Source organism: Mustelus asterias, chromosome 7 (genome assembly GCF_964213995.1).
Source record: "Mustelus asterias chromosome 7, sMusAst1.hap1.1, whole genome shotgun sequence".
Classification (NCBI taxonomy): Eukaryota; Metazoa; Chordata; class Chondrichthyes; order Carcharhiniformes; family Triakidae; genus Mustelus; species Mustelus asterias.
The window spans coordinates 58,910,028-58,935,864 of NC_135807.1; the positions used below are offsets into that span (position 1 = coordinate 58,910,028).

General features: G+C 41.2%; 1 protein-coding gene across 1 annotated transcript in view; it reads right to left on the reverse strand.

Moving 5' to 3' along the window:
• Positions 1 to 21,416: 21,416 nt before the first annotated feature.
• The window catches only part of garem (GRB2 associated, regulator of MAPK1), a 109,266-nt gene continuing 104,845 nt past the window's right edge, over positions 21,417 to 25,837 (reverse strand). The window contains exon 6 of the mRNA XM_078216097.1: positions 21,417 to 23,115. Within this exon, the coding sequence (XP_078072223.1) occupies positions 22,182 to 23,115 (934 nt within the window). The 3' untranslated portion in view covers positions 21,417 to 22,181. The remainder of the gene's footprint in view (positions 23,116 to 25,837) is intronic.

Sequence of the window (25,837 nt, forward strand, 5' to 3'; positions counted from 1 at the left end):
GGTATGGCATAAGGACTTGTCCACATCGACCCATTCCTCTTTGATGAAAATATTGCAGATAATTGTGAAAAGCTCCGCAGTGGCGTTTTTATTGTGGTCCTGCGCTCTCTGACAAGTCTGAAATTATATACACTATTGAAAAATTCACATTGTTTGTTTTCCAGACAGAGGAAGAAAAGTAGACTCCAAGATAATCCTGATAAAGTTCAAGAACATCTATCACCTGGTAAAAACAATCCTTGACAGACATGTGTTCAAGTCAATGAACCTACCTTACATGGCCACCCTAAAAATATTGGCAAAGAAATGAAGACCTAATCAGGGATCGAGTGGTTTGTGGAATAGATAGCGATTTAGTCTGCAAGCAGCTGCTGTGAGAAAAAGACGGAACATTAGAAGCAGCCATCCATATCTACATGTTAAACAATCTGAGTGACAAAGCATAGATTTTAGGTGGGAAACCAAGGTATTTACAGTGCAGGATAGGCCTTTCCCCACTGCAGTGGCCAGCACTCACCAAACAGAACAGCTTGTTTTGCATATGGTAGAAGATGTAACAAATGCGAGAAACGGAGTCACTTTGCTCAAGCGCTACAGATACAAACCACAGCAACATTTCTCTGCCATCAGCAACAAAGCAGCTGTTCAATCCTCCAAAGATAGGAGTGTCAGTAAGGTGAATGAGTTGGAGTTCAACCAAAGCAGTGAAGCTACAGAGCCTCCAACAAAACAGTACTGCGACAGTGTTGACTAACTTCCAGGAACGGGTGAGACCATCACCACTCTCAACAAAATGAACAGTAATGCCAAACTTAAAGTCAAGATTGACACTGGAGCAAAGGGTAATTAATGTACTATCCAGCCCAAGGGAATAGTCCAATATGCAGCACCAGATCCCATCACCCAGATGCACCTCATGGCTTATGGTGAACAGACAATACATACTGAAGGTGTAGAAACACTCCACTGCACACAGGGAAATTTCAATTTCCATATTGTTGACCAGAACATAAAACCACTACTGCGACTTCAGGACAGCATTGCATTGGGGCTCATACAACTTGGACCAGAAGTACATGCTTTACAATTCCAAACTCCAGATATGACAGCATATAACGACCTCTTCAACTGTGACATCATTGGTAAGCCACCAGTTGCATACACAGAATCATAGAATCCTACAGTGCAGAAGGAGGCCATTCGGCCTATCGTGTCTGCACCGACCACAATCCCACCCAGGCTCTATCTCCTTAACCCCATGCATTTACCCGAGCTAGTCCCCCTGACACCAAGAGGCAATTTAGCATGGCCAATCCACCTAACCTGCACACTTTGGACTGTGGGAGGAAACCTCTGCAGACACGGGGAGAATGTGCAAACTCTACACAGACGTGACCTAAGCTGGGAATCAAACCCGGGTCCCTGGCACTGTGAGGCAGCAGTGCTACCACTGTGCCACCATGCCAACCATATGAGACTGGATGATTTTTTTTTCAATTTAGTACCACTGACAGTCTGTTCAATGAGAAGAGTATCTGTAACCATGAAGCAGACAGTAGTTAATGAGCTGTATTGGATAACAGCACTCGATGTCATAACTCCAAGAGACAAGGCCATGGGATGGGTTTCAGCAATGTGGTCACGGTAAAAAGGAAAGACGGCATGGTCAGGCTATGTATTGACCCAGTGCATTTGAACAAAGTCCTGCTCAGACCATATCACCCTACGAAGACAGTGTAACAGGTGATTGCAGACATGCCCAATGCCAAGGTATTCAGCATTCTCAATGTCAAGTGCAGGTTTGACAGATCCTTTCAGATGAGGAATTTTCAAAGCTAACCATATTCATGTCTCCGGTAGGCAGACATTGTTTTTGTCTATGGGATTTCCACTGGCATGGAGGTTTACAAGTGGTGCATGGAGTAACTCTTTGCAGGCCAACTTTGTGAGATCATTGTTGATGGCATCCTTGTTTGGGGCCGTACTATGCAAGGACATGATGCACATCTTTCTCTTGACAGAATCAGGACCATCCAACTAAAGCTAACCCTTGTGAAATGCAGATTCAGGTTTAACCAGGGGCCTTATGTGGGCCATTTACTCTCAGACGATGGTGTAAAACCCAATCCAGAGAAGACAAGGGTATATGACATGACAGATGGCCATGCCCATGGACAAACACACTTTACAGCATTTTCTTGGTATGACAAATTATCTTTCTAAATTTAATCTGTAGTATAGTGAGGTCATTGAATCTCTTTGTCAACTCCTCCACCAGGACATCGAATGGTGCTGACAAGAGCATTGCACAGCGGTCTTCATCGACTCTCAAACAAGCACTCGCAGCCTCACCGAATTAGAATACTTGGACATTCGAGCACCTGTACTCATTTCAGCAGATACCTCCCAGCACAGACCTGGCGCAGTCTGCAGTTATAATGGCAGATCAATAGCCTTTGCTTCAAGGGCCCTCACTAACACTGACATGCATTATGCATAGATTTAAAGGGAACTTCTTGCTTTAGTCTTTGCCTGTCAGAAATATCATAACATCATTTATGGTCACCCTACAACTGTTGAAACAGATCACCAGCCACTCACAACTATCTTCAAAAAGCCTCTCCATACTGTGTCTGCACGGCTGCAATGCATGACACTAAAGTTGCAATGCTACAACCTCAGCATCATCTGCAAGCATGGCAAGGAGCTGTACTTGGCTAATGCCCTCTCCAGAGCTTTCCTACATACCACAGATTAGGCGAATTATGAGGTAGACATAGACTTTATGATAATAGAGGTGCTGTCCTCTTGTCGATTTCAGGACACCAAACAGGCCTTATAGCAGACATTACCTGCAGCCAACTGCATGATGTCACCATGAAGGTAGACCAGAATTCTCAAGGGAGCTTCCCCACGACCTCCGCACATTTTTTGCCATCAGAGACGAACTGACCGTATAAGATGGACAAATACTGCATTGCGAGAAATTTGTCATCCCTACTTCTCTTCAGACATACCACACACAACTGCACCAAGGGCACCCTGGGTTGTAAGCAACCAGATATAGGGCCAAGGAATCACTGTACACAGACATGGAAAGTGAAATCTCCAGATGCGCACCATGCAATGCACTCAAGCCGCATCAAACAAAGGAACTGCTGCATTTCCAAAAGGTCCCGGACCTCCCATGGTCATTCACAGCAGCTGACATCTTCAAGTTGAATGGTAACCAACATTTAATCTTAGTTGATTTGTATTCCGGGTGGTTTGAACGCGACTGCCTGTCAAACATGATGCAGAAAATAGTAATCAACAAGCTTAAGAGACACTTTGCCACACACAGCATCCCACAGAGACTCATGACAGACAACACTCACCAATTCAACTCTACTGAATTTTGCAATTTTTCATGCACATGGGATTTTGAGCATATCACGAACAGCTCCCTGTATCCACAGTCAAATGGCCTGGTGGAACAGGTGGTTCATTCAGCCAAGCATCTTCTAAAGAAATGTGCACAGGATCACACACTACTATGCTTCACCCCTCCACCTGTGAGATTCACCACGACAGGGCCTGCCCTCATCAGCACAATGACTTTTTTCCAGGTACACCAGGACCACAATTCCTTCTGCTAAAACTCTGCTGCATCCAAACTTGAAAACAATGTGCATGATGCCCTCCTGAAACACAGATTGAGAAGAAAAACACACTATGATTGAGGGCCCACAGACTCTGCCCCCTAACACCAGATCAAATAATAAGATTCAGGCCACATGGGGCCATGACCAGTTGACGGCAGCACACAGCAATGCCCCACAACTGAACAGTTACTTGGTAACCTCAGATGGTACCTACCATGTACGCAGTCGTCACCACCTTCTGCAAGTATCAGAACCAGCACTAACAGATAACACAGCACTTCAGTCATCCAGCATATGCTGCCAGTCCCCTGCACCAGTGGACATGCAGTCTCCTACAGAGGCCAACACAGCAAATCCTGTGTTGCAAACAGTGAGGACACTGGCCACAGAAATACTACAACATCACCAACCAGTGTAATCACATGCTCAGGGCACCTAAGCAGGCAAAACACATGATTCCAGGACTTTATTACCACTTAGCCTAGAACCGACTTCTGATTTTCAAGTTTCTTTGTTGAAAATTCTTGTTGTCGTTGATTTAGGGAACTCTCAACTTTCTCCAATCACCATGGAAAGCACCAGTCCCATCCATGACCATGAAAACCGCCAACCCTGGCCTGCTGCTGTAACCATGGAAACTGCCAGCTCTGCGCCTGTAGCCATGGAAATTGCCCAGCCCTGCCTTGCATGAAAACAACCAGCCACACCTTGCTGCTGTAACCATGAAAATCACCTGCACCACTCTACCGTAGCTCTAGCAAGGGCAGCAGGTTTCACCATGTAGAAAGAAGTTTTCAGACATTTGCACACTGAATCTGGGAGAGATATTTTATGCAACGCTTTTCATGGATAATGAGTTACGCAACTTTAATTTTAACAAAACCATGCTGATTAATCTCGGCCTTTCCAAGTGACTTTTCCAAAAATGTATGCCCTACTGAGTTTAGACTGACTGGTGTGTAAACAAAATACAAAAGATTACCTGATCATGTCCCCCGCTCCCCACTCCCTCAAAGTCGAGAGTCTATATTGTCAAGGTACATTAAAATTTATTTATATTCCATGCTGCCTTTTAAATGTAACAATGTCTATCTCCTGCATAAATTCACATATGACATGGGTGTAACAGCTGCAACTGGAGTATTGTGCCCATGTGGTTAGACTGGAGAAAATGAGATTGCCATTCTCCTGAAAAAAAGATTCAAATGATAATTTAATAAATTGTTGAAGTGAAAATATTTACAGGGCTATGGGAAATGAGCAGGGGAGTGGAATTAGTTGGATAAGTCCAGCAATGGGCTGACATAGGCAGTATGAGCCGAACAACCTCGGTTGTGCAGTGTCATTCTATGATTCTAGAACATGATTTCCACCCAACGCATTAAGAAAGATTTTATTTTTTCCAGATGCCAACAAATATCCTGTGGATTTCCAAGCTTTTATTGACAGTTTCACAATCATACAATGCAGAGTGAATCTTTCAATCGAGAGTGTCTTGAGATTTTAATTTTCATGAGCCAGTTGTTGCATACCACTGGAACCTCAGGGCCCAAATATAAATATAACTCAAGCTGCACATATGAATGGATCTCAGTGTTCTGATTTGGCATTTGTCTTTCAATGGGACAACTCTGCTAAAAACAAATCTTCCCAAATTTCAAGTTCCATGAAATTCAAAAAAGGGCAACCTAGCAAAGATCAAAGATAACCACAAATGGAACACGGTTAACTTTGTCTCACATTCCAGATTGATGCAACAGAAATGGGCCATGAATCACTCAAAGGCCCCCAAGCCCTCTTACTTTGGGTCCAAGGTGGTGTCCATGATCTGGCTCTGGGCCAATTACAATGATGTGGAGATGCCGGCGTTGGACTGGGGTAAACACAGTAAGAAGTTTAACAACACCAGGTTAAAGTCCAACAGGTTTATTTGGTAGCAAAAGCCACACAAGCTTTCGAGGCTCTGAGCCCCTTCTTCAGGTGAGTGGGAATTCTGTTCACAAACAGAACTTATAAGACACAGACTCAATTTACATGAATAATGGTTGGAATGCGAATACTTACAACTAATCCAGTCTTTAAGAAACAAAACAATGGGAGTGGAGAGAGCATCAAGACAGGCTAAAAAGATGTGTATTGTCTCCAGACAAGACAGCCAGTGAAACTCTGCAGGTCCACGCAACTGTGGGAGTTACAAATAGTGTGACATAAATTCTGATTCTAGGATCGCATGATAAAGACTCAGGAGGAAAAAAGCAGAAATATTTATGTGAAATAGTGTGACATAAACCCAATATCCCGGTTGAGGCCGTCCTTGTGTGTGCGGAACCTGGCTATCAGTTTCTGCTAATTACAATCCCAGTGGTGGCTATTGCTCCAGTGGTGCTGCTCTGATTGAATATCTGCCAGCCCTCTGATAGTCTAGCAGTTCCAGGAGGTGGGACGGATGGGAGCCCCAAGAGCAGACGGCAGATAATCTGATGGCAACAGAATCGGAATGGGTGTCCAGGAAACAGCTGAGACAGGGTTGCCCCTGGCTTCCTGGCCTCCCATGGGGACCTTAGCCACCCTGACAAAGTTAAGCCCAAGATGACAGAAAAAGTGCTCAAAGACATTTGTATATTTCCAGGGAATGGACACCACAATCAAGGCTTTTATTATATTAATTATTCTCCTGTGGTACTCCTTAAGGGGAGTTACAGGATAAGCTTTTTTTAACAAAGAAAATCACAGCATTGATAATGTAAGTCAAATAATGTGTTTATAGAATCAGGTTATTGAGTCTGTAATAATTCAGGAAGGCCTGGTTAGTTCACTTGGCGTGATGATTTGTGTGGTGCAGAATAATGCCAACAGTGCAGATTCAAGCCCTGTAGTGATTAAAGTAGTTCTCGGGGCCCGTCCCTTTGTCTTGCCCCATTGTGATATGGTAGCATGAAGCATGATAAGCACCCTCGAACAAAGAGGATGCTACATGGAGGGAGAGGTGTTTGGGACGGGTATGGGAGTAGCTTAATAAGTGGATACAGTGAATTTGTGAAAGGAAAGTATTTAGCAATTAGTAGTAAAGGGCAAATTAATGGCAATAATTAGTTGAGCAGTGAAGGAAGTAAGAGGATTTAGGGAAGTCTGAGTCATGAAAAGTCAAATGCAGGAAACCAAGAATTTGGTTTGGTTAAAGGAAAGTAAATATGTTTGCAAACAAGAGTTGGAAAACAGACAGTGGGAAAAGAGATGATCAAAAATAAAAATGATAGTCAGAAAAAGAAATTTGAGAAATAAAATAATGAAAAGGACCTCTTAAAAGATCATAGAGAACAAGCCTTTAACAATACAAATGGGGTGAGGAACAGTCCTTTACAAAATAAAGTTTTGATGAATCTTTGAAACACGAGTGTGAGAAAATGCTTTTAAAAAACTGTGACAACAGGTCTTTGGTAAAAATGTGGGGAATAAGTGCTTTTAAAAGAAATGAGATGGGGGTGGGGGAAGCAAAACGTGCAATAAGAGAACAAGACGGAGAGAAGGCACATGGTCTGAAAAAAAAAAAATGAGTAAGAGAAAATATACATTTCTAACTGGAAAAAAGGACATGAAATAAAACGAAAGGGCAGAAACTATGGGACCAATAGTCAGTTACTGGTAAGTGTAAACAGCACAGCCTTTTTAGATCAGCCATGACCGTATTGAAGAGGCTTGAAGGGCTGAATGGCCTATCCCTGATTCTAATTTGTATGTTTGTATAATTTTTTTACAAGAATGTGGGGAGGGCTTACAGATTTAATTTCACATTAGATACACTTTTTAGCCATTTTAACCATTGCTGAGAGAAATCAAATTTGATTGAAAAACCAGAAAACAAGAGTATGTGGCAATTCTGAAATTCCAACTCTACTGAGCACAGTTTAGGGTTATGCTTACTGAAAAGGGCATGCTTTTTGTTGGACCAGTCTGGGAATAAGTCACATGGGAAATAATCCAAACACAGCTAAGTATAAAGAATAATGCATTAGCAATATTTAGGCTTGAACCAAAAATACAAAGATGTGATAAATAAAAAATTCAAAGCTGATTACAAAAAATGACATGTGACACTAGTTGAGAGACAAGTAGTGCAACAGGAAATCATGGTCGAGAAAATGTTCCAAGAAGTAAATGTGACACAGGAAGAATATGCAATATGTGTATTTCTCACACAATCTGTCCTGCCGACTGTGTGGGGACTGTTAGTCCCCTTGAAGTGTGTGACCCTTTTCCAATGTTAAATGACTAACTTCAGCATTTGTTGATTCATTAAAAAGCCTCCCCTTAAAGACTAACAAGAGATCAAAGAAATTTGTCACTGACACGTCTTCCAAATCACCCAGTTTTAGGACACATTGACCATACATCTAAATTACTTAATTGTCTTAAAAACACTTGGAGGCACCCTGAGATAATGAAAAATGTATTAAAGAAACCGTTCATAACAGGTCACGGGGTGGAGGGGGGGAAATGCTTGGAAAGTGACTGAGGTCAAAGGTCAGTTGCAATCTGACTGCTGGAACAGGCTCAAGGGACCAAATCGTCTGCTGGTTCTATTTCTTATGTTGAATGCAGAGCAATCAGCAAATGACAGTGTACAAACTTTGGAATGTCAGGCGAGTTACTCACTGCAGAATTCCCAGCCTCTGACCTTGCAGCCAAAGTACTTATTTGGCTGGTCCAGTTTAGTATATTATAACGCCCAGGATGTTGGTGGTGGGATTCAGTGATGATAGTGGTATTAAATGTAAAAGGAAAATGATCGGATTGTCTCTTGTTACAGATGACTAATGCCTAGCACTCGTGTGATGCAAATGTTACTTGTCACTTATCATCCCCAGCCGGAATATTGTCCAGATCTTGTTGCATGCAGGCATGGATTGCTTTAGTATCTGAGGAGTTACAATGGTATTGAACACACTGCAATCACCAGCAAACATCCCCACTTTCTGACCTTATAGTGGAGGGAAAGTCATCAATGAAACTGGTGAAGATGGTTGGGCCTAGTACACTATCCCGAGGAACTCTTGCTGTGATGTTTCTGGGGCTGAGATGATTAGCCTACAACAACAGCAAACCTCCTTTGTTCTAGGTATGATTCCAACTAGTGGACAGTTATGCCCCCAATTCCCATAGACTTCAATTCTGCTTAGCTCCTTGTTGCCACACTTGGTCAAATGCTGCCTACGGAATTCAGCTCTTTTGTCCGAGGCTGTAATGAGGCCTGAAGCCGAATGAGGCTGGCATAACCCAAATTGAGCTGAGCAGGTAAGCAGGTTACTGCTGAGTAAGTGCTGCTTGATCGCACAGTCAACGTCAATTTCCATCACTCAAATGATTGAAAGTAGACTGATGGAAAAATAGTTACCTGGATTGCGGAACAGGACAGGACACACCTGGTCAATTTCCCACATTGTATGGAGATGCCGGCGTTGGACTGGGGTGGGCACAGTAAGAAGTCTCCAAACACCAGGTTAAAGTCCAACAGGTTTATTTGGTAGCACGAGCTTTTGGAGCACTGCTCCATCATCAGGTGAGTGGAGAAGTGGGTTCACAAACAGGGCATATATAGACACAGATTCAATTACAAGATAATGGTTGGAATGCGAGTCTTAACAGGTAATCAAGTCTTTACAGGTACAGACAATGCAAGTGGAGAGAGGGTTAAGCACAGGTTAAAGAGGTGTGAATTGTCTCAAGCCAGGACAGTTGGTAAGATTTTGAAAGCCCAGGCCAAAGGATGGGGTTTACAGATAATGTGACATGAACCCAAGATCCCGGTTGAGGCCGTCCTCATGTGTGCAGAACTTGGCTATCAGTTTCTGCTCGGCGATTCTGTGTTGTCATGTGTCTTGAAGGCCGCCTTGGAGAACGCTTACACGAAGATCGGAGGCTGAATGCCCTTGACTGCTGAAGTGTTCCCCAAAAGGAAAGGAACACTCCTGCCTGGTGATTGTCGATTAGTGTCCATTCATCCGTTGTCATAGCTTCTGCATGGCCTCACCGATGTACCATGCCTCGGGACATCCTTTCCTGCAGTGTATCAGGTAGACAACTTTGGCCGAGTCGCATGAGTATGTACCATGTACCTGGTGGATGGTGTTCTCACGTGAGATGATGGCATCTGTGTTGAAGATCCTGCACGTCTTGCAGAGATTGCTGTGGCAGGGTTGTGTAGTGTCGTGGTTGCTGTTCTCCTGAAGGCTGGGTAGTTTGCTGCGACAATGGCTCGTGGGGTTGCACAGTTGTTTGAAGGCAAGTAGTGGGGGTGTGGGGATGGCCTTGGCGAGATGCTCGTCTTCATCGATGGCATGTTGAAGGCTCCGAAGATGGTGTCGTAGCTTCTTCGCTCTGGGGAAGTACTGGATGACAAAGGGTACTCTGTTCGCCGTGTCCTGTGTTTTTGATTTCTGAGGATGTCGGTGCTGTTTTTCGGAATGTCAATCGATGAGACGAGCACCAGATCCTGTTCTTACAATTTCCCACAGTTAGTAGATGCCAATATCATAACTGTACAGGACCAATTTGGCAAGGAGCGCAGCTAGTTCTAGACCAGTACTACAGCCAGGATGTCAGGGCTCTTAACTTTGGCTGTATTCAGTGCCTTCAGCCGATTCCTGATATCACATGGAGTGAATCAGATTTGCAGAAACCCAGCCAGTCATACGGAAGAGGCGGGTGGATCCGAGAATGAGATGGATCATCCACTTGTAAATGCTTCAGCCTTGATTTTTGCACTGACCTGCTGGGCATTAATGAGAAGGGGTATGTTTGTGGAGGCTTGTCCTCTGGTTATTTTTTTAAATAGTAGTCATGATGTAGAGATGCCGGCGTTGGACTGGGGTAAACACAGTAAGAGTTTTAACAATACCAGGTTAAAGTCCAACAGGTTTATTTGGTAGCAAATGCCATAAGCTTTCGGAGCGCTGCTCCTTCGTCAGATGGAGTGGATATCTGCTCTCAAACAGGGCATACAGAGACACAAAATCAAGTTACTGAATACTGATTAGAATGCGAATCTTTACAGCTGATCAGGTCTTAAAGATACAGACAATGTGAGTGGAGGGAGCATTAGGCACAGGTTAAAGAAATGTGCATTGTCTCCAGCCAGGACAGCCCTGCTTGAGAGCAGATATCCACTCCATCTGACGTAGGAGCAGCGCTCCGAAAGCTAATGGCATTTGCTACCAAATAAACCTGTTGGACTTTAACCTGGTGTTGTTAGAACTCTTACTATTTTTTTAATTACCACGAGTGCAGAGCTTTGATATGGTGTGTTTGTTGTGGGGTCACTTTGCTTTCAAAATTCAACTTAGTAGTAGTTGTAAAGATTTACTAGTATTAGTAAACTTTACAAGTTGTAATAAAGTGTGTTGGAAGTATTATTAATTATTACTAACAAAGGGTGTACATTCCTGGTCTGGATTCTTGGTTAATGCTTACCAGAAGTTTCAGGTCATTGTGTCTTGACAGCTCATCTCCATTAGGGACAGGATATATATACACATTTGGAAGGAGGGACAGGATATATGCACATTTGAAAGAAAATGGACTATTTAGTGGCAGGCAGCGTGATTTTGTACAGGGAAAGTATTTGAGTTTTTTTGAAGAGGTGACAAAGATAATTGATGAGGGCAAGGCTGTGGATGTAGTTTATATGGACTTTAGTAAAGCATTTGACAAGGTCCCACATGGCAGACTGGTACGAAAACTAAAATCACATGGGATTCGGGGTGGGCTGATTAGATGGATACAAAACTGGTTTAGTTATAGAAGTGGAGATGCCGGCGTTGGACTGGGGTAAACACAATAACAGTTTTAACAACACCAGGTTAAAGTCCAACAGGTTTATTTGCTAGCAAATACCATTAGCTTTCGGAGCGCTGCTCCTTCGTCAGATGGAGTGGACTTTAACCTGGTGTTGTTAAAACTGTTACTTGGTTATAGAAGACAGAGTAGCAGCAGAAGGGTGTTTTTCGGAATGGAGAGCTGTAGCTATGGGTGTTCCACAGGGACCAGTGGCACCTCTTTTGTTTGTAGCATATATAAATGATCTTGGGAAATGTGTGGGTGGTCTGATTAGCAAGTTTGCAGATGACACAAAGATTGGTGAGGTTGCTGAAAGTGCCGGGGATTGTCAGAGGATACAACAGGATATAGACAGATTGGAGTCTTGGGCACAGAAATAGCAGGTGGAGTTTAATCCGGACAAATGCGAGGTGATGCATTTTGGAGGATCAAATTTAGGTGTGAATTATACTGTAAATGGCTGAACCCTTAGGAACATTAACATACGGAGGGATCTGAGTGGGCAAGTCCACAGTTCCCTAAAAGCAGAAACACAGGTGGTCAAGGTGATTAAGGCAGCATCTGGCATGCTTGCCTTCATCAGCTGGGGCACTGAGTACAAGAGTTGGGAAATCATGTTGCAACTATATAAAACCTTGGTTCGGCTACATTTGGAGTGTTGCGTGCAGTTCTAGTTACCACACTACCAGATGGACGTGGAAGTTCTGGAGAGCGAAAAGAAGGTTCACCAGCATGTTGCCTGGTCTCGAGGTTTGGCTATGAGGAGAGGCTGAATAAATTAGGATTGTTTTCACTGGAAAGACGGAGACTGAAGGGAAACCAATAGAGGTCTACAAAATTATGAGAGGCATAGAAAAGGTGGATAGTCAGAGGCTTTTTCCCAGGGTGGAAGTGTCAATTACAAGGGGGCACAGGTTCAAGGTGAGAGGAGGAAAGTTTAAGCGAGATGTGCGGGGAAATAATTTTTCACACAGTAGTGGGTGCCTGGAATGCACTGCCAGAGGAGGTGCTGGAAGCAGGCACATTAGCAACACTTAAGAGGCAGCCAGATGGGTATATGAATACGGAGGGAATAGAGGGATATGGATTGAATAAGGGCAGAAGGTTTTTTTTTAAAGTTTGGGCATCATGATTAGTAGAGGCTTGGAGGACCAGAGGGTTTGTTCCTGTACTGTACTGTTCTAGGTTCATTGGCCAGGGCTTTGATTGAAATTTGATTTGTACAGTTGAAAAAAAAAACACAACCATAAAATTGAGTGGCAGGTTGAAGATTAGACAGAGTATAAAGAACAGCAACAAATGACTAAAAGATTAAGAAAGAAGGAGAAATTAGAGTACAAGGAAAAGCTAGCTAGAAATATAAAAGCAAATAGCAGGAGTTGTTACAGGTATTTACAAAGGAAAAGTGGAAGTGTGCATTCATCCTCTAGAATGAGAATGGGGAATTAATGGAAAACAAGGAAATGGCAGATGAACTGAACAGATGTTTTGCATCTGTCTTCACTGTAGGCTATCCAGATAACATTCCAGAAATAAGTGTGAATCAGGTGTTGAAAGGGAGGAACTTAATTACAATCGGCAAAGGATGCTCAGAAATTTATTAGAACCAAAAGCTGACAAGTCCCCAGGTCCTGATGGACTTCATCCTCAAATCTTAAAAGTAGCTGCTGAAATAGATGCATTTGTTTTAACTTTCCAAAATCCCTACATTCTGGAAAGATCACATCAGATTAGAAAATAACAGATATGACTCCTCTAGGAGACAGAAAGCAGGAAACTACAGGCCAGTAGCTTAACATCTGTCATAAGGAAAATGCTGGAATCTATGATCGAGGTGATTACAATGGAGCACTTTGAAAACTCAATGCAATCAGGCAGAGTCAACATGGTTTTGTGAAAGGCAAATCATGTTTGACTAATTTATTGGGAGTTCTTTGAGGGTGTATCAAGTAACTCTGTTGTGCTGTACCCTATCAAGGTGCCACAACAAATGTTACAATGCAAAATGAGAGCTCATGAGGTAACATATTAATATAGATAAGAGGATTGATTACCTAACAAAAAACAAAGTAGGCGTAGAGTCATTTTCCAGTTGGCGAGATGTTACGAGTGGAGTGCCACAGGATCAATGCTGAGATCTCAACTATTTACAATTTATGTCAATGACTTGAATGAAGGGACCGAATTTATGGTTGTTAAAATTGCTGATGACACAAAGATAGGTAGGAAAGCAAGTTGTGAAAAGGACACAAGGAGTCTGCAAAGGGATATAGATAGATTAGGTGGACAAAAAAATTGACAATGTCCAGTGTAGTATGGAAAAATGTGAACATGTCCACTTTGGCTGAAGAATACAAAAGCAACATGTTATTTAAATGGAGAAACAAAACAGAACTGAGATTGACCTGAAAAGCAGAACTAATTGACCTGTAGTACATGAATCACCAAAAGTTGGTATGCAGGGACAGCAAGTGATTAGGAAGGCAAATGGAATATTGTCATTCATTGCGAGGGGAATATAATGTAGAAGAAGTAACAATATTTTATTATAGTTGTAAGACTATGTAGAATCATACAATACCTGCAGAAGGAGGCCAATCAGCCCATCGAGCCTGCACCGACAGCAATCCCACCCAGGCCCTATTCTCGTAACTCCACGTATTTACCCTACTAGTTCCCCCGACACTAAGGGGCAATTTAGCATGGCCTATCAACCTAACCTGGACATCTTTGAGCTGCAGTGTCCAGACTTTGTCTCCTTATTTAATAAAGCATACAAATATGTTAGAAGCAGTCCACAAAACTGATATCTGAGATATTGAAAGGTTGGACAGGCTACATTCATTGGAATTTAGAAGAATGAGAGGTGATATTACTGAAAAATGCAAGATCCTTGGGGGACTTAACAGGGTGAGTTCTGAAAGGATGTTTCCCCTTGTGGGAAAGACTAGAACTAGGTGATATAGTTTAAAAATAAAGGGTCTCCTATTTAAGATGGAGACTCGGAGAAATTGTTCTATCAGAGGATCATGAATCTTTAGAACTCTTCACCAGAGTGTGATGGAGTCAGGGTCATTGAATATTTTTAAGACAGAAGTATATTGACTCATGTGGGAATGTGGAGTTGAGGCCACAATCAGATTAGCTAATGGTGGAGCAGGCTCAAGGGGCCTAATTCTTGTGCTTATATGCTCTGTCTTTTATACCAGAAGGAAAAGCAGGGGAAAGAACAAAATGAAGGGTCTGTGATAAAGTGGCAAGTCAGAGAGATCATATGACATTAGGAATAATAAGGTTGAAGACAGGAATGGGTTAATGAACTTTGTAACACTTAAGCATCGAGACCCGAACTCTGTGATACTCTTGTGAGAATTTTGTAGAGCTCATGTTTCCGTTAGAGCTCAGTGTTTTCATGTCTGTGGAGCTTGTTTTCGTGCATCCAAACCAGATAAGAGAAGCAGCTGCTGTGTACACATTCATGACTTTTCCCAGCTAATTGTGTATCAGGAATGTGGCTAAGCTAGTATAAGCTAAGCAGAATCAGTTAGACTCCATTTTATATTATATTATGTACCTTTAACATGGTGGAACTTATATGTATACCCTCTGTGATCGTATAATCATAGATTCATATATATTCATTATATACTATTCATCCTCACCGATATAAAGTGTTATATAGGCCGCTGTACATCAGTTAACTTGTGTAAACGTATAATCTAAACAACCCACAGGAGCCCACATAGAGGCGACAACCAGACAGCCTTGAGATGGCCACGATTACATGGACTACGCGAAGGATGGAATCGCTGAGGCAGCAATAATCGTCGGAAGATGCGGACGTGACCAGGGGCGAAAATATATGTATAAATATTGCTCTTGACCTGTATTCAGTAAGAAGTCGGAGACCTGGTTAGGGATCGGACTTCTTCCACAATTGTGAAAATAAACCACTGTGCTTTGACTCACGACTAGTCTCAGGAGGTATTATTTTACCTACAACAAGGTAAAATGGGAACACAAAGAGAAGCTGTGAATGGCAACAACAGAACCATTATCCATACTTGCTGACTGACAAAAAAGAGGAAGCAGCGGTTATGAGCTGAAATTTGTCAAGTTCAGAAGTTTGCAAAGTGTATAACCAAGCTTTCACTGAACTTTACTGGAACAGTGTGGGAGGCCAGATAAATCAGACTAATAGGGTGATGGAGATTTCAAATGGCAAGCAACCATGCAGCTATTCAGCAATCAACCCAGTCTGCACCTAGTCTCTCCAACGAAGAGAGTACATCCTGAGTAGAGAATACATTATACTAAATTTAAAAAGTACAAGTAAATTGCTAGTTCACCTGAAAGGAATGTTTGGGGCAATGGACAGTGGGAGAGGATATAAAATTGCAGTTGTTGCATCTCTTGCATGGAAAGGTGCCAAGGGAAGGAGATGCAAGACTGGATCAGGGTGTTGTGGAGGTAACTATTCTTTTGGAATGCTGGACTGGAAAGCAGGGGAGGGGAAATGGAGTTTGGTGATAGTAGTGGCTGAATATGATCCATTCAATGTGAATGTTGGCAAGGTGGAAGGCGAGGATGAGAGAAACCTTATTGTTACACAGAGGGAGCAGAAGGGGCAAAGGTACAGGAAATGTGATGTATACGGTAGAGGAGAATCGTTAGTTTAATAAAAAGAAAGGCATGTTGGAAACATTGGAGGGTGAAAATCTAAGAGAAAATTTGATGAAATTTTCCTGTTCAGGGTGAAATCAGGAAGTACCACTGATACATTCAATATACCAGGAAAAGATGGGAGAGAGGGATTGAGAGTTGGAACAGAACAAATATTTTACATATTCCACAAAACAGCAGACATAACTGGAACCTATATGGATACCCACAGCAATACCTCTTATGTGGAGGGAGTGAGTGAAGTCAAAAGGAGAAGCTGTTCAATGTGAGAACAAATTCAGCCAGACCATTCAAGGAAGCGATAGCCTGTAGATCATTTTGGTAGGGATGGAGGTGCAAAGGACTGGACATCCATGGTGAAAAGGAGACAGTTAGGGCCAAGAAATTGGAAATGTGGAGGAGGTCAGAAGAACTAGAAGTGGAGTAAGAGAATCAAAATAAGAACCAAGTTCTGTTGGTGAGAATATTTGAGATGATGAGTCCAATCATTTGCAATCCTGTTTGTTAATCTTGGGAAAGAGGTAGAAGCAATCTGAGAGATTGGAAAGCTGAGGTTGGAAGCTGTTGAGGGAAACTCTACACAAGAGATGATGTTGGTGACCTTAAGGGTGGTTATAAATCAATATGAAGAAGCCAGACACTACCTTAATATTCAAATATTCTGACTATAAGTCTCTGACTTCTTGCTTATCCTGAAACAAGTTAATGTTAATAGTACCACATAAAAATGGATTGATGTGCAATAATTTAGCATTTTTTCAAATGTTATATTCATTTTTATTGGTGTGTATCCTAATTGCGAATTTAAAAGGGTATGAAAGGTACATTGAGGCTACATGCTACCATCAACTCTTCAGTTCTTCTGAGCCTGAGGGTGTGAGAAACTTCAGATGCAAGTTAGGGAGGATGGTCTGGATTTAATATTAAGAGTTTAGCAAAAGAAAGAACATATTTGTATGTACAGTGTCCTTAATGAGCTGAAGATATCCCAAAGCTCTTCACAGGCAATGTTGTGCTATATTTTTACTTTGTGTCCTGGAGTCTAAATCAGTATATTCTGTTTTCGATAGCATTTCTTCTTCTGCTATTCAGATTGGGCAGAAGAGTGTTTGTTTCAGAAATAGTAAACTAATTTTGCTAACAAGTGTTTCTATTCAGTCTCTGGGTAACAGTACATCGCCATATGCATATAAGATCAATCATTGGTTCATGGGGACCCAGGATTTACTGAAGATGGTGATCTTTGACAATGTATATGAAAGTAGTATGTGGTATAGACTAAAAATGTAAACAGTATCCATTCATCACTGGCCATGCAACTCAGCAAAAATCTCTCAACTAGACCTGTAATGTTCATACATCAAGGACTTGCTCTCTTAGCATCGTACATACACTTCGACACAAAGTAAACTTCCAAACAAATTTTGAAAATTCAACTGGTGAGGTGAGTGAATGTACTGAAATGTTCACTAAAGTCATTTGTGGTACCACGTTCCATCGTACTGTATGTGCTTAATGCCTTGGTAGTTAATCTCAAAGATGGCAAGTATAGTGAGAGGCAACCACGTGTCTGAAAACAAGTACATCTCAATATTTCCTCTGCCAGCTTGCATACTTGTGTTAAGGTTTTGGCCATCAGGGAGTGCTGCTGAGCTGCAATTGAAAACAGCATTTATTTTAACAGGGGTGTCAAACCTTTTCACGTGAAGGGCCACATTTCATTCTTTTGACACAAGGGGAATATGAACAAATTTTGGAAAGATAAGATTTGCAACAATATTAAATATGAAATTCAAACAAAATTAGTCAAAGCAATAAATTGATAATTTGGAAGAGTAATTAATAAAAATTACCATTAAAAAGTGCCTAAAACAGTGCTAATCAATAAAACTGTCTGTGCCTTTTTGCTGAATAAGCACAGCTAGTGAAATACAAACTAGGCCCAAGTCCTAGTCACCAGGGAAGGGGTCCTAGTCATCCCAGGCCGAGCTAATGAGTTGGATTTAATTATCACTGACCTTCTGAGCTGACCTCAGTGGAATTCATGCGTTAGTGGGGGCTGAAACGGGGCTGCGTTTCAGCCTAGGTTTTCCTCTTCTCTTGGCTTGCTTCATGGATTGGGTTTTGAGAGGGGAAGGGAAGGGTTCTCATTCTCTCTCACACAAACCCTCTCCCCATTTGGGACTGCAAGCTTTGGGCATTTTACGGCTGAGGAGGAATTTGGAACAGTTGTAAAAGGTGCCAAGATGCACTTCCCTCACACCGCCCTAACACTCCAGCTGTTCCAGGTGGATGCTGTTCTTTGTGGCTTTCCCGGTCCACCCCACATCCTGACTCATGTGCACATTTAAAAGGTTGGTGCCTGCAAAGGAGGGCGAGAGAGAAAAAAGCATAGCCAAAGGCGGAGAAAGAATGCACCATGGCCACATACACACCGTTTCTCCAATCACAGACTGTTACTCTTCCACATTTGTTGCTGATCAACTGTGATGGGAGGAAAAACTCCTTGCAGGTCTGTCACTTACCTGTATATTGAACAGAGAGTCTGTAGGCCAGATAGAGATGCATGGCAGGCCAGACTGTATGTTGGACAAGGCTGTTTTAACATGCAATTTTATTTGGCAAACTTCTAGAGTTGTAATTTAAAAAAAAATACTGTTCTTAATGTGAAGGTCGCTGGCAAGGTCAGCATTTATTATTCATCCCTATTTGTTCTTGAGAAAGGAGTTTTAGTATAAACATATCAGAAGGAGAGTCAATAGTCAAAATGAATGCCAGGAAATCAAAACCAACTAAAACTGAAAAGGCTTATGTAAACAGAATATTCTTTACCAGTGCTAAATTAACTTAGATTAAGTATTATGCTCAAAAATTATTTAATGCCATGCCCCCATACCAGGTCATGTATACGGTCCTTGCTTAAAGGAAAGAATTGGGGAGGTGGAGGTGCAGTATAGTTTAACATGTCTAGGCATCCATATCTCCAACTCGAGATCAAAAACCCTTGCATGTTTGAAATAAATGATTGATGGATGTTAGGCAGTTTGACAAAGGAATTTTTCTTTGAACATTAGCTATCTGATGTTGCTTGGCATTCGCCTCAATAGATTCATTGATTCATACATACTTCCTTACATACTCTTTCAGTTAGGAGAATCTTTCTTGTCCCTTTAGTCCTCTCTGATGTTCCTCACTAAAAGTTGGTGCACCAGAAGCTATTTGTCCAAATTCAACCCTGTCATTCATGAGGACACATTCTTATAAGCTCAGGAATTGCAAACCTACAGTATATAGACTCTGCCCAACAGATTATTCAAGTCTGCTAATTTTCAGCTATAAGTTAAATTCTAAATGAATAACAATTTATTTCAGTCTCAGAAACAATAGCTTTCGTAATTTGATATTCAGAAACTCAGTTAATGCTGACTTGTGGTGATACCACTGAACAGCTTTTCATAGAATCCCTACAGTGCAGAAGCAGGCCATACTATCTGTTATTTATTTAATTAAATAACTCTCGCCTACTATCTATTATTCAAAATGCTGGGTAACCCTGTCTACAACTTGTATCCATTAATTGTATACTCAATGTTCATGTAGCAACAGTGATGATTTAACTTAATAAATGATTTTTAGTTCTGGACTTGCTGTCAAACTTTGATGATTTGCAGAAAAAGCATTCAATAGCTGGTGCACAGCCAAATTGAGAGTTGGAAATGGAAATTCATATTCAATCCAAACTGGGCAATATTGAGTTTGACAAAGTAAAGGGGGTTAAGGATTCACCTGGTTTTTTGACAACTATTTATCACAATGTCTAAACTCAACATGTTTGTGATCACTGGAAAGAGAAAAAGAGAGAGGGGCAGAGAGATAGGTAACATAATGAGACTGCCCAAAGAGCTTCAAGCTCAAATGAACTTTCAGAGACAAAGACAGCCAAATTGGCATGAAAGTAGTACATGCAATTTTTGTGGAGGTTTGAATTTATATGATGCCTTAATACATCTTTCAAACATTCCAAACCACTTCACAATTACTTTGAAAGGCAGTCATTCTTATGTAGACAGAAGATCAAGATCAAATGAAAGCCTTGACTAGCAGAGAAACATTCAAGAAGCCTCAACATCAGGGTAATCTCCATCAATCTATAAAGTGGGTGAAATCTGGCCCTTCATGCATTGTCTGTAAAATAAAGGTTCTGTCAGCTGTGGTTCGATTGGTAGCATACTCACCTCTTGTGAGGTGTGGGTTCAAGCCTTAGTCCCTTAACCTGAGCACAAAAACAAATCGAGGCTAACACTCCAGTGCTGTACTGAGGGAGTGCTGCACTGGTTGGAGGTTACATCTTTCAGATAAGATGTTAAACCAATACCCCATCGGCCTTTGCAGGTGGATGTAAAAGGCCTAACTGCATTTTTGAGAAGAATACAAGAGCTCTCCTAGTGCCCGGTCCTAGATTTAGGTCACAACCAAAATCATAAAAATCTGCTTATCTGTTTATTGGCAACATAAAATACTGGTAAATGTAACAGGTTTAGCAGCATCTGTGGCGGGAGGAACAATGGACATTAACTCTGCTTCTCCATTCACAGGTGCTCGCAGATCTATATACTTCCAGCGCTTTCTGTTTTTATTTCAGTTTTCCAGCATCCACAGTATATTGCTTTTATATTATCTGATCGCTGTTAGTAAAGCCTGAAGAAATAGGACAGCTAGGCCATTTGGCCCTTGAGCTTGTTCTGCCATTCAATAAGATATGTTTGTAGGAACTTGCCATGGTTCCTACATGACAAGAGTAACTACACTTCAAAAGTAGCTCACTGACTGCTGAATGCTTTGAGACATCCTGAGCTAGTTATTGAAGCCATATAACTGCGTCTTTCTTTTCTTATTGCTACAATGATTGATTGTCTTGCTATTTTAGTTTTAAGAATTGCTGGTAAAAGCACAAGGTATATGAGGGAAAAAACTCTTAATTTCTTCACTGAGATCATGAACTGAGAACTTATGGGTCTTGCTCTGTATGTTGTGAAGTTAAGGATACATTGATGTTATGTGGTTCCTGAAGAATGCAACTCACGGCCCACTTGAATGATATTATTTCTGGAGATAACAGGGCAAAATATTTGGATTAGCAACTGGAGTATAAAACTGAACAAGGATTTGGTTAATAAGCGCTGCTATATTGAGAAATGAATGATAGTACAAAAAGCCCTCAACATCTCTTTGCTGGGAAAACATTTTCAACAAGTCTGTTCATCAACTTTATTTCAAGAGATGTCTACACTAAATGTGTCAGGATTGAAATAGAAAAAAAATCTTCGAGAGACGAGAGAATTTCAGTCAAACAGTAAACGTCAAAACTCTCTTCAAACCTTTTACAAGTCTCAAATGGGTTTATTATATTAAATGGTTGCATCTGTTGTAAATTCAATTTGTTCAGTTTACTCAGTCCAAGATCAACTTCAAAAAACCAAAACCTAGGTATTCTTATTAAACCACATCTGCATGTGCCCCAGCAGAAAGAAACCTAAGTCCAGTAGTAAAGACAAGTGTCACCATCAATTTATACATTAATTACCAAAAGAATGTAACATGAATACAGTGACTAAGCAGTAGCCTAGGCCCATAACAGTACAGTTAAACCACAATTCTATATGTCAACAATCTGAAACCAACCTAGCAGTCTTTTTGATCAGGAATCCAGCACTTAGTACAGAGAATCATTGTGTCTCGCAAATCACTTTACAATTTAAGCAACTTGAGGAACAACCAAATTACTATCATTCTTTTGATAATTCCAGCAGTTGAGTAGAGCACAAGGCACACTTCCAGCAAGATTATTTTTCCCCCACAGGATATCAGATTTATCAACAGACAAAACAATACTTTGCATCTTCACAAGTAAACCATCCATAGCACTGATTTGATACAGCCCAAAAGAATTATGACTCTTTAGTGTAAAACAATAGATGTTGAGGTCAGATAGTCTGCAATAATGCCATTTGTATCATAGCACTACATCTTAGGTCGCCAACCACCAATAAACTGCAGGAGCTTCTTAATTTGAAGTTTGCTAAGCTTAAAGTCTTCAGACAGGATTTCTTCTGTCAGCTGTACAAGTAAATTTCCATCAATTTTTTCAGTCACAAATAGTGACATAATCTCTTCAGGGAGACCAATAAATTGCAGGCACTTTGACACCTCTTCGATAGAAAGTCCACAAAGGTCAGATGGTGGCTGCCAGGGTGATCCATCACCACATGAACGTGGTGCTAACTGCAGGTGCAATGGAGGAGAAGAATACGGAATAGAAAATATATCCGGTGTACCTTTGTTAGCAAAATTGTCTTCAGGTAGATCTGTTGAACAAATCTGAGGATCATCCTCAGCTCCATCTATAGTTGAAGACAGAAACAGTGCTTCTAGGTCAACTAGTTCCTCAACATTGAATTTTAGTGCACGTGGTGGTAAGGTGGGGCATGACTGACTTTGCTGAATGTTATCTGCTAAAAACTTTTCTCTGTAGCCCTCTGAGGAATAACTGGTAGATCTTGGGCATCCAGTAGGAAAAAGATAGAATCCTCTATCCTTGGATTGTTGCTGTTTAGGCAAGATATTAATTGGAAATGCCTCACAACCCCCAGCACACTCAATGCTATTAAACTGAAAGGGTATTGACACTATGCTCTTTGGAGAGCTTGGCATTTTATGACGAGGATAACTGTAATAACTTCTGTGTTCAGATCCAAAATTATAACCATCTTGGTCAACATCCCCATAATGTTTGTTTGGCCATGATGATCGATTTGAAGGGCGATCCAATACGGGACTTCTGAGTGGGGACTTTATTCCACTGTCCAAAGCATTAGAGTTGATCCAGTTACAAGGGTAACATGAAGCTGAGGAATGCTTCTCACTGGGTGGAGGTGCATCATTCTCTGTGGCACCACTGCAAACAAAGTAAATCATTTTAGGCACTTGAAAATCCAATATTATCCTCCTGCAGTAGTAGATCCCTTCCCCTAAACTGAAATTATCCCGGTGAAAACCAATTTCAAATTAGCAAATTCAAACAAAGTACAAACTGCAAAATGCAAACATTTGGATCCATATACAGTGTTAGGTAAATTTACCAGTTTAATGTGCAGGCATCTATACCTTGAATGGAGTACTCCAGAAATATCAGTAAAATATGTTGTTTTAAAATGAAAAACACTAGCAGTCTCTGAATGCAAACACACTGGTGACGCAGATATATTTTGTTCAATTTAACAAGTGCAGGGAAACCAAATGTCGAAACATTCAATTCTGTTTTACTGACGTGGGCAAGTAAAAATGTCTGGTCTAGTCAGAATGGTTCACTTACATGCTGGCTTTACTAACTCAGCCAGTGGATATATATATATATATATATATCTCACAGATTTGTTACAACTCAAAAGGAGGCCATTTGGTCCATCATGTCTGCACTGGTTCTCAGAACGAGCACTTCATCCAGTGCCATTCTCCTGCAACCTTGCAAATTGTTTCTTTTCAAATAATCATGTAATTCCCTCTCGAATGCCACAATTGAACCCGTCTCAACCACTCTCAGGCAGGGCATTTCAAACCCTAATCACTTGTATGAAAAAGTTGTCTCTCATATCACTTGTGTTTCTTTTGCCAATTACTTTAAATCTGTGCCCACTTTAATTCTCCATCCTTTCATGAGTGGGAACAGTTTCTCCCAACCTATTCTGTCCAGACCCCTCATGTGAATAAATACCTCTGTCAAATCTTCTCTCGGCCTTCCTTCTTCAAGGAAAATAGTCCCAACTTCTCCAATATCACTTTATAACTGAAGTTCATCATTACTGAAACCATTCTCATAAATCTCTTCTGCACTCTCTCCAATGCTTTCACATCCTTCCTAAAATGTGGCATACTGAACTGAACGCAATACTAGCTGAGATCTAACTAGTGTCTTATACAAGTTCAACATAACCTCCTTGTTCTTGTATTCTATGCCCTATTAATAAAGCTTGGGAGACAGTATGCTTTATTAACTGCTCTATCAACCTGTCCTGCCACCTTTAATGACTTAAGCACATATACAAGGTCGCCCTGCTCCTGCACCCACCAATAGTATAGTACCCTTTATTTTATACTGTCCCCGTGTTCTTCCTATCAAAATATATCATTTTACATTTCTCCACATTAAACTTCATCTACCACCTATCTTTCTGTGCCATAAATTTTCTATGTTTCTATCCACCTGTCACCAACTTGTCCAAGTTTTGTATCGTCTGCAAATTTTGAAATCATTCTCTGTACACCAAGATCTAGATCATTAATATATATCAGAACAAGCAACTGTGCTAATACCCGACCTCTGCGGAACTCCACTACAAACCTTCCTCCAAACCGAAAAACATCCACTAACCACAACTCTATTTCTTGTCACTCAGCCAATTTTGTATCCATATTGCTACTGTCCCATCTATTCCATGAGCTACAACTTTTCTCTCAATGCTGTTGTGTGATACATCATCAAATGCTTTTTGGAAGTCCATGTACAGCATGTCAACAGATTGTCCTCATCAACCCTCTATGCCATCTCTTAGAAAAACTCCAGCAACATAAACACGATTTTCTGTCAGGAAATCCATGCTTGCCATGTGACTGTTAATTCTGTCCTGAATTCTAGTTTCTAGAAGTGTCCCCACCACCAAAGTTAAACTGACTAGTCTGTAGTAGTTGGGTTTATCCTTACACCTTTTTTGAATAAGGGCATAATGTTGTAATTCTCCATGCTTCTGGCACCAACCCAAGTCTAAGGAAGACTGAAAGATTATGGCCAGTGCTCTGCAATTTTCACTCTCACTTCCCTCAGTAGCCTTGGGTGCATTTCAGGTGTCTCGTCCACTTTAAGTACAGACAGCCGATCCAATACCTCTTCTTCCTTATCAAATGTAAACCCTTGAAGTGACCGAATTTCCTCCTATTTCATCAGTGCCTTGGTAAAGGCAGATGCAAAATATTTAAAACTTCAGTGACACCCCCCGCCTCCACGTGTAAATCCCCTTTTGGATCCCGAAATCGGCCCTCCTCCTCCTTTAACCACCCTTTTAATGTTTATATGCCTTATATCATTATAATAGTAGAGTACAGGAGGTGGTCATTTGGCCCTTCAAATGTAATCTGGTTCTATCAAAGAGTAATCTGGTCAAACCCATTCCACCTCCACCCCACTCTTTCCATATACTTCTGCAATGTTTTTTCCTTCAATATTTACCAAATTCCCTTTTCAAGATGACTACTGAATCTGCACCCGGAACTAGGAGTGCATTCCATTTCACAACCATTTATTGCATTAAAAAAACTTTTTTCCACATGCTCTTTCTGGCTCTTTTGCTCATCACCTTTAAGTTGTGTCCTGTGGTTATCGATTCTTCAGCCATTCGAACCAGCTGCTTTATTCACTCTAATCTCATCATGATCTGAAACACCTCTATCAAATTTTCTTTTAGGCTTCTTTGCTCCAATGAGAATAACTCTAGCTTCCCCAGTCTATCTATATTAATCTATCATGTTAACATAACTAACTGTTCTGTCAAAGGTCATCAACCAAAATTGTCGTTCCCCCAGTGCTTTTCTCTCTCAAGTGCCAAATGATATGCTGTGTTTCCAGG